This window comes from Coenobita brevimanus, chromosome 104, assembly GCF_032717465.1.
Source record: "Coenobita brevimanus isolate Jiangsu-jjx chromosome 104, ASM3271746v2, whole genome shotgun sequence".
NCBI classification, from domain to species: Eukaryota; Metazoa; Arthropoda; class Malacostraca; order Decapoda; family Coenobitidae; genus Coenobita; species Coenobita brevimanus.
In genome coordinates this window covers 49,181,913-49,191,912 of record NC_137057.1, presented here as the reverse complement: position 1 = coordinate 49,191,912, position 10,000 = coordinate 49,181,913, and the positions used below count along the sequence as shown (strand labels likewise).

The 10,000-nt window shown below is 43.6% G+C and overlaps 1 protein-coding gene across 1 annotated transcript in view; it reads left to right on the top strand.

Moving 5' to 3' along the window:
* LOC145416117 (adhesion molecule nephrin-like) overlaps positions 1–10,000 on the top strand; it is a 37,948-nt gene that overhangs the window by 26,844 nt on the left and 1,104 nt on the right. Inside the window, exons 5-13 of the mRNA XM_080285209.1 lie at positions 332–535; positions 834–985; positions 2,369–2,513; positions 4,549–4,679; positions 5,134–5,293; positions 5,453–5,561; positions 7,019–7,206; positions 8,664–9,050; positions 9,879–10,000. The exon at positions 9,879–10,000 is cut by the window's right edge and continues 112 nt beyond it. Of these exons, the coding sequence (XP_080141335.1) occupies positions 332–535; positions 834–985; positions 2,369–2,513; positions 4,549–4,679; positions 5,134–5,293; positions 5,453–5,561; positions 7,019–7,206; positions 8,664–9,050; positions 9,879–10,000 (1,598 nt within the window). The remainder of the gene's footprint in view (positions 1–331; positions 536–833; positions 986–2,368; positions 2,514–4,548; positions 4,680–5,133; positions 5,294–5,452; positions 5,562–7,018; positions 7,207–8,663; positions 9,051–9,878) is intronic.

Genomic DNA, 10,000 nt, shown 5'->3' with positions numbered 1-10,000 from the left:
GGAGGTCAAAGGTCAAGTAGTGTCATGTAAGCCTAGTAAGGTCTGGCTAAAGGCTAACCCGCTCTCTCTCTCTCTCTTTCTCTCTCCATGTGTGTGTGTGTGTGTGTGTGTGTGTGTGTGTGTGTGTGTGTGTGTGTGTGTGTGTGTGTGTGTGTGTGTGTGTGTGTGTGTGTGTGTGTGTGTGTGTGTGTGTGTGTATGTGTGTGTGAGAGAGAGAGAGAGAGAGAGAGAGAGAAAATCAACCACCATCATCCTTCACCCAAACCCTTACATTAACCCCCAAAATAAACCACTAAAGAAACTGCGCTTGACCCCACCGTATCCCCTGCAGGTCGTCCCCCTCCCAAGGTGTCGTGGTGGACCGGGACGACCCTCCTAGACGATACGAGCGAGGAACGACAAGGCGACACCACGACAAACACCCTGACGTTACCGATCCTCACACGAAAACACCTGAATAGAGTGGTAACCTGCCTGGCCCGGAATTCCAACCTGTCTACGCCCGTCTCTGCCTCGCTGACGATTGATATGATTTGTGAGTTGTGTTTTGATCTGTTTTATCTGTTTGGTTTAGCTTGTAGGTGTTTATGTGTGGAGATAATTGGTGTACATATAGATAGACACAGACGCACACAGACACAAGCGCGCACACACCCCCACACCCCCTCCCACACACACACCATAACAATACCTTCCTACTCTTTTTCAGTTCCCCAAAATGCGTACACACACACACACACACACACACACACACACACACACACACACACACACACACACACACACACACACACACACACACACACTAACCACACCTTTCCACCCCTTCCCAGTCCCTCCAGTCAGCGTGCATATAGCAACAGAGGGAGTGCCGCTCAGGGAAGGGGGACGGTACAAGTTAATGTGTGAGACTTCCGGTAGCAGACCCAAGGCGGAAGTTACCTGGTGGAAAGATGGATTACTAATGACGGACCAGGAAACGCAGGTAAGAAGTATTATATTCCTCCTACTGTCTTCCTCTGTATTTCCCTCTGCCTACGACCTCCACTAAAAATTTGCAATGTTCCTCCTTACCCTAACCTGATCAAAAATTACAATCTCTCCATCTTGATCTGTCTTCCCCTGTCTGTACTTCCCCCTGCCTATGACCTCCATTAATTAACAAACAGGAAACACAGGTGAGAAGTACTGTATTCCTCCTTACCCAAACCTTGAACTGTCTTCCCCTGTCTGTATTTCCCCCTGCCTATGACCTCCGCTAATAATGAACAGCAGACACAGGTGAGAAGTATTATATTCCTCCGTACCCTAACCTGGTCTAAAATTACAATCTCTCCATCTTGATCTGTCTTCCCCTGTCTGTATTTCCCCCTGCCTATGACCTCCAGGCTTTTAAACGCAGTGTGTCCAGGCATCTCGAAATGAACGGATCTTCAATTTGGTTCTCTGTTATTTTGTTCTTATTTTTTCTTGGAGGGAATAATCTTGCAGGGTTCTGGCCTTAGGTTCCTTCTTCCTTGCATAAACACACACACACACACACACACACACACACACACACACACACACACACATACATACATTCATACAAACATACATATATACATACATACACACACACACACACACACACACACACACACATACATATATACATACATACATACACACACATACATGCACACACACACACATACACACACACACACATACATATATACATACATACATACACACACACACACACACACACACACACACACACACACACACACACACACACACACACACACAGATGAAAAACACTACACCCTTTTCACCCCAACTTGGCCTAAAATTACCTCCCCTCCATCTTGAATGTTTAGCTGAAACAGTGGATTACTAGAAGACGATGCTAGTCACGAAGAAGTGCTAAGGAATGAGATCACAATACGTATCTTACAAGTATTTTAAGATGCTAGTCACGAAGAAGTGCTGCAATCTTACTAGGTCTTTGCACAGGTAGAATACGATGCTAGTCACGAAGAAGTGCTAAGGAATGAAATCACATTACGTATCTTACAAGTATTTTAAGATGCTAGTCACGAAGAAGTGCTGCAACCTTACTAGGTCTTTGCCCAGGTAGAATACGATGCTAGTCACGAAGAAGTGCTTTAATCTCAATAGGTCTCTGCACAGGTGTTTCAGGAAGGTAAAATATGATGCTAGTCACGAAGAAGTGCTGTAATCTTAATAGGTCTTTGCACAGGTAGAATACGATGCTAGTCACGAAGAAGTGCTATGGAATGAAATCACAATACGTATCTTACAAGTATTTTAAGATGCTAGTCACGAAGAAGTGTTACAATCTTAATAAACCTTTGCACAGGTGTTTCAGGAAGGCAACATCAGCCGCTCAAGCCTTCGCCTGAGCCCCTCCCTGGCCGACCACGACACCTACATCTCCTGCCGCGCTCAGAACCCACTGCTCAAGACTCAGGCCATAGAGGACGCGCTCAAGCTGGATGTGCACTGTGAGTATGAGCTGGGAGGTGGACCATGAGCACTCCTGAGCATTTACTGAGCATGTCTGAGCACTATTTGAGCATTTTAGCATGTTTGAGCACGTACTGAGCACTTACTGAGCACCTCTGAGCATTTATCAAGCATGTTTGAGCACTATTTGAGCATTTTAGCATGTTTGAGCACGTACTGAGCACTTATTGAGCACCTCTGAGCATTTATCAAGCATGTCTGAGCACTATTTGAGCATTTTAGCATGTTTGAGCACGTACTGAGCACTTATTGAGCACCTCTGAGCATTTATCAAGCATGTCTGAGCACTATTTGAGCATTTTAGCATATTTGAGCACGTACTGAGCACTTTCTGAGCACATTTGAGCATTTATCAAGCATGTCTGAGCACTATTTGAGCATTTTAGCATGTTTGAGCACGTACTGAGCACTTTCTGAGCATATTTGAGCATTTTTAGTATGTTTGAGCATTTACTGAGCATGGGTGAGCACTGTCTGAGCATTTTTAGTATGACTGAGAATCTACTGAGAATGCCTGAACACTGTTTGAGTAAATTTAGTATGTTTGAGCACTTACTGAGCATGCCTGAGCACTACCTGAGCATTTTTAGTATGACTGAGCATTTACTGAGCATATCTGAGGACTGTTTGAGCATTTTAGAGCACTAAGCATTTACTGAGCACTTTCTGAGCACTGCCTGAGCATTTATAGTATGACTGAGCATTTACTGAGCACTACCTGAGCATTTGTAGAGCACTGAGCGTATTGTAGGCTGTGTGCATTGAGTATTTTTTAGTATACCTGAGCACTTACTGAGCATGTCTGATCACTGAGCATTTCTAGTGTGTCTGAGCACTTACTGGGCAAAAAAATACAGATAGGAAGAAAGAAATAGAGAGAAAGAAAGAAAGAAAGAAAGAATGAATGAAAGAAAAGAACGTAAGATAGAAAAAGAAAGAAAGATAGAAAAGCGAGGACGAAAGGAAGAAAGGAAGAAAAAAAGAAAGAAAGAAAGAAATGAACAAATAACCAAACCAACCAACACATAACCAAAAAAAGCTAGCTCTAAAATGTGCAAATAGTCTCTGGCTCAAAGTCTGTCCACGTCAATCGGATAATTGGTGTGAAAGAAGCCAGTGAGTAAATCGTTAACTCTAAAATGGCCAGGCTCTTTGCTGCGATTTAATTTGGAGATGGTACTTGTGAAAATAATATATATATATTTTTTATACAGGCGTCTGTGTAGGTTATATGTGTACAGAGATTGTATATATGTGCATACGTACACATGTATACTTTTAGACCTGAGTACGTACATATTAGACATACATACGTACATCAATATTCCATACATACATACATACATACATGCATACATACATGCATACATACATACATACATCAACTCTCAATACATACATACATACATACAGGCTTATACACATCCACTTATGCAAAGAAACATACACATGCACATTAAAACACACACAGACATAAACACACATACACACAAGCACACACGCACATGAAAACATAAAAACGATCACAAAAACGCACACAGGAACACACAACACTTGATTTGATTTCGAAAGTAACGAAATCCATTAAACACACACACACACACACACACACACACACACACACACACACCGCCTCCTCTGATATAGACAAACAGGGAGGCAGACAGACAGATAGATAGAAAGATAGATAAGTAGATAGATAGATAGATAGATAGATAGACAGACAGACAGATGAATATAGTAGTGATAATTATAGTCGCCTTCGCGTGGTGGCATTACAAACCCCTCTCCACACACTTCTCTGCCTCTCCTGTTAACCCTGCCTATCCTTGTCACATTCTCTGCCTCTCCTGCTATCCTTGTCACATTCCCTGCCTCTCCTGCTCACCCTGCCTATTCCCTGCCTCTCCTGCTAACCTCTGCCTATCCTTGTCACATTCCCTGCCTCTCCTGCTAATCCTACCTATTCCCTGCCTCTCCTGCTAACCTCTGCCTATCCTTGTCACATTCCAGACAAGCCCCGCCTCACCCTGGCAGCTGGACAGAGTCTGGACACGAGTGACATCAAGGAGGGCGATGATCTGTACTTCGAGTGTGACATCAAGGCTAACCCTCGAGTCTTCAAGGTCCAGTGGTTCCTTGATGTGAGTAAGAGAGAGAGAGAGAGAGAGAGAGAGAGAGAGAGAGAGAGAAAGAGAAATATCAGCAGTCCAACCTATATCCAATAATTGAGTAATAATAATACCAATATAGTAATAATAATAATAATAATAATAATAATAATAGTAATACAGTAATAATAATAATAATAATAATAATAATAATAATAATATAATAATAATAATAATAATAATAATAATAATACGGTAATAATAATAATAATAATACGGTAAAAAATAATAATAATAATAATAATAATAATAATAGCAGTAGTAGTAGTAGTAGTAGTAGTAGCAGCAGTACCAGTAGTAGTAATAGTAGTAGTAGCAGCAGCAGTAGTAGTAGTAGTAGTAGCAGTAGCAGTAGTAGTAGTGGTAGTAGTAGTAGTAGTAACAGTAAGCTAATACCACACCGTCCCTGCCTTCCCCCTGCCACCAGGGCCAAGGACTAGGCCACAACGTCTCTTTGGGCATCATTCAGAGTAACCAGAGTCTCGTCCTCCAACACGTCTCCCGCTCATCCTCGGGCTCCTACTCCTGCAGCGCCGCAAATCTGGAGGGCGAAGGCTCCTCAGTGCCCCTCGAACTTAGAGTCAAGTGTGAGTTACGAGACTGCTTGTATTTACGATTTATTTCTGGCTTTTTTTTTCATGACGGATATTTTTGTCTATGCTCTTTCCCCCTCGCCTCTTCCTTCTCTCCACCCTCTCTCTCACTCTCTCACTCTCTCACTTTTTCACTCTCTCACTCTCTCACAGTCGCCCCGTCATGCCAGCCCGGACAGAAGATAGTGTACGGAGCGGGGAAAAAGGAAGAGGTCAATGTAACATGTAGGGTTCAGGCACACCCTCCACCTACGTCGTTCAGGTACAGTTGTCCATGTTAGTTTTGGTCCCCCTCCTCTCTCTCTCTCTCTCTCTCTCTCTCTCTCTCTCTCTCTCCCTCTCTCTCCCTCTCTCTCTCTCTCTCTCTCTCTCTCTCTCTCTGTCTATCTATCTATCTATCCAAACTAAGTACAATTCTCATGACTCCTTCCTATGCGCATCTTTTTAAGTCTAACCCAAATTAATCTAACATAGCCTTACCTAACCAACCCAACCCAACTAAATCAAGCTTAATCCAACCCAACCCAACCCATACCAAGCCAGATCCAACCCAACCCAACCCATACAAACCAAGCCTGACCCAACCCAATCCAACCCAACCAAATCTAACCCAAGCCAACCCACCACAAACCTGCCAAACCTAACTTAACCCAACCCAACCCAATCCAACCAAATCTAATCCAACCCAACCAAATCTAACCCAACCCAACCCAGCACAAACCCGCCAAACCTAACTTAACCCAACCCAACCCAACCCAATTAAATCTAAACCAACCCAACCCAACCCAAACTAACCCAACCCAACTCAACACAACCCATACCAACCAAATCAAACCTAAACCCAACCCAACCTAACCAACTATATCTAAACCAACACAAACCCAACCCAATCCAACTCAACCCAACTAATTTTTTTTTTTTTTTTTTATGTGTCCGACTCTGGGCATAGGGTTCACAGCCTGCCATCAAGGCCCAGTAGTCCTCCTACATACCATACACCACTACAGTACATGTCACCACTTCGGCACTAACACCCACCGTCCATATTGAATACATGCAAGGGCTGTCTCATACAGGACTGGTGTATTGGTATTAGCGGGGGTATTTTTATGGCGCTAACACCCACCGTCCATATTGAATACATGCTAGGGCTGTCTCATACAGGACTGGTGTATTGGTATTAGCGGGGGTATTTTTACATGTCGGCGGGTCTTCTGGTAGATCAGTAAAGCCTGATTTAATGAAATTCAAATCCTTAAACTGTTCCCTGCCCCAGCCGGGATTCGAACCTAGGTCCGTCAGGACTGCAGGCCGACGCTCTACCGATTGAGCCACCGCCTCCCCCCAACCCAACCCAAACCAAGGAAATCCAACCTAACCCAGCTAAACCAAATCGTCTTTCCCGATGTTGAGGCTTGAGGGAAACGACAAATATTAAGATGTAGCAAGCATCAATATCCGCAGGTGTTTGTACGTATTATCCCAGGTTGTTTAGAGGACGTTTGGGAACCTGAGAGTGTCAATACCTCGTGTGGTCGATAGGTGCTACATCCATCCCTTCCTCCTCTACATCTCTTTGGAAGTAACTAAAACGGATGAAATTAACGGTGTACCATGCAGTAATGTCCCCGGGTGCTTAGACTGATTTTTTGAAGCCTGAGAGTGTTAATACCACGTTTGGTCGATAGGTGCTACATCCATCCCTTCCTCCCACTACAGATGGGCATTCAACAGCTCCTCTGAAGTGAAGGAAGTGGATCAGAATAAGGTGCTACGTGTCAGTAACTACGCAACGCAAGTCAGCTACACCCCTCGCTCCCATCTCGACTACGGCTCCCTCCTCTGCTGGGCTACAAACTCCGTGGCCACCCAGACAACGCCTTGCATCTATCATGTCATTCACGCAGGTGGGTGATAGATAGATAGATAGACATTGATGGGTAGGTAGACAGATACTTACATACATAGACATGAATACATACACACAAATATAGATAGAGAGACTGGCAGATAGACAGATAGATAGATAGATAGATGGACAGACGATAGATAGATAGATAGATAGATACATACATACATACATACATACAGAGGCAGATAAATACATATACACACACAAATATAGACAGACAGACAGGCAGACAGATTGACAGATAGATAAATAGATAGGTAGACTGATAGATAGATAAACAGATAGATAAACAGCGAGACAGATAGAGAGAAAGACAGACAGACAGGCAGATAGACAGAAGGACATAAATAGATAGGTAGACATACAGAAAGATAGAAAGGAGAAAGAAAACAGCAGATAGCCAGAGACAGACAGAAAGATAGATAGACAGATAGATAAACAGATAGATAGATAGATAGACAGACAGACAGACAGACGGATGTTGTAGTGGTGATGCAAGTAACAGTAGTGGAAGTGGTTAATTGGGGCGGCTGAGTGAATGGAGGTGAGGTGGGTGAATGAGTTGAGGTAATTAGGAAGAAAGGTGAAGGAAGGAAGGAAAGAAAGAAGGTAGGAAGGAAGGAAGGAAGGAAGGAAGGATGGGAGGAAGGAAGGAAGGAAGGAAGGAAGGAAGGAAGGAAGGAAGGAAGGAAGGAAGGAAGAGAGGAAGGAAGGAAGGAAGGTAAGAAGGAAGATAGATGGAAAGAAATGAAGGAAGGAAGGAAGGAAGGTAGGTAGGTAGGTAGGTAGTAGGTAGGTAGGAAGGAAGGAAGGAAGGAAGGAATGTATGTATGTATGTATGTATGATGTATTATGTATTATGTATGTATGTATATGTATGTATGTGGTATGTATGTATATATGTATGCAGAGGTTGTTCAATGAATGTACAAATTGATTACTGAAGGACTTAATGAATGAATAAATGAATGAATATGAAAGTGGATAGATAGATGGATAGATAGATAAATGGGTAAGTAATCAACCTATCTATCTATCTAAATATCTATCTATCTGTCTGTCTATGTGTGTATATTTAAGTATCTATCCATCTATCCACACCTCTATCTATCTACTGTATCTATCTATCCATCTATCTGTCTATCTTCCTATCTATCTATCAGTTAATCCATCCATCTGTCTATCAATCCATCTGTCAATTTGCTATCTATCTATCTGACCATCTGTCTATCTATTTATCTACTCCCATCTATCTAGCCATCTATCTATCTATCTGACCATCTGTCTATCTATTTATCTACTCCCATCTATCTAGCTATCTATCTTCCCATCTATCTATCTATCTGTCCATCCATGTATCTATCTATCTATCTATCTAACCATCCATCTACCTATCCATCAATCCATCACCCTATCCGTCTATCTATCTATCCATCTATCTATCTATCGCAGCCCCTCCGGATCCCGTCAGTAACTGCACAGTCAACAACGTAACCTCGACGGGCGCCGACGTAAAATGCAGTGCAGGGTGGGACGGGGGACTGCCACAATCCTTCATCTTATCCGTCGCTGCTTCGGGCCCGCGCGATTCGAAGCAGGGCGCCGCGCAGTCCACGAGCCCCGGGGATCCGAACCTAGGCGCCACGCAGTCTAGAAAGTCCCCAAGAGTCCTGGCCAACACCTCCACGTACCCGAAACCCGTGTTCTCCCTCGCTGGCCTAGAACCCGGGACGGAGTATGTGCTGACGATTACGGGCGTGAACGAAAAGGGTCAGAGTGATTCTGTGAGGCTTCGGATCTACACCCTTAAGGACGTGGCTGAGAGGCGCGCCAGCCAAGGTAGGTGTGGGGGAGATAGATGGATAGAGAGATAGACAGATGGATAGATGGATGGATGGATAGATGGATGGATAGATGGATAGATAGATAGATGGATGGATTGATAGACTGATAGATAGATTGATGGATAGACAGATAAACAGGCAGACAGATGGATAGATAGGTAGATAGATAGATGGATAGATAGACAGACAGACTTTAAGATAGATAGATAGATAGATAGACAGATAGATGGATAGATAGATAGATAGATAGATAGACTGATTAACTGATAGGAGACAAATAGACAGATGACTGGAAATACACAGATACATAAAGATAGACAGGCAGACAGATAGATAGATAGATAGATAGACAGACAGACAGATAGAAGGCTGACTGACTGACTGATAGGTTGATAGATAAGGAGAGATTTAACTGGTGGGTAGACAGATGGGTAGATAGAAAAATAGACAGATAGATATACATATAGATACGAGAGAGAGAGAGAGAGAGAGAGAGAGAGAGAGAGAGAGAGAGAGCACTACGGTACTGAATCCCAACTTCCCCAGGCCTCTTAAGAGATTATACACCAACTTCCCACAGTCAGTCAGTCACTTAATAATCAGTCAGTCAGTCAGTCAGTTAATCAGTCAGTCAGTCAGTCAGTCAGTTAGTTAATCAGTCAGCCAGTCAGTCAGTCAGTAAGTCAGTCAGTTAGTCAGTCAGTTAATCAGTCAGTCAGTCAGTCAGTTAATCAGTCAGTCAGTCAGTCAGTTAATCAGTCAGTCAGTCAGTCAGTCAGTGCTGCCAGGACCCACACATTCATCACCCAACCCTCCTCCTCAGTGGTGGGTCTGGTGGGAGTTGCCCCCATCATTGGCGTGGTGGCCGGGATCGTGACCTCGATTGCCGTCCTGTGCGGGGTCATGCTGGTGCTGGTGGTCAGGTCTCGGAGGGGTCAGGTCCCC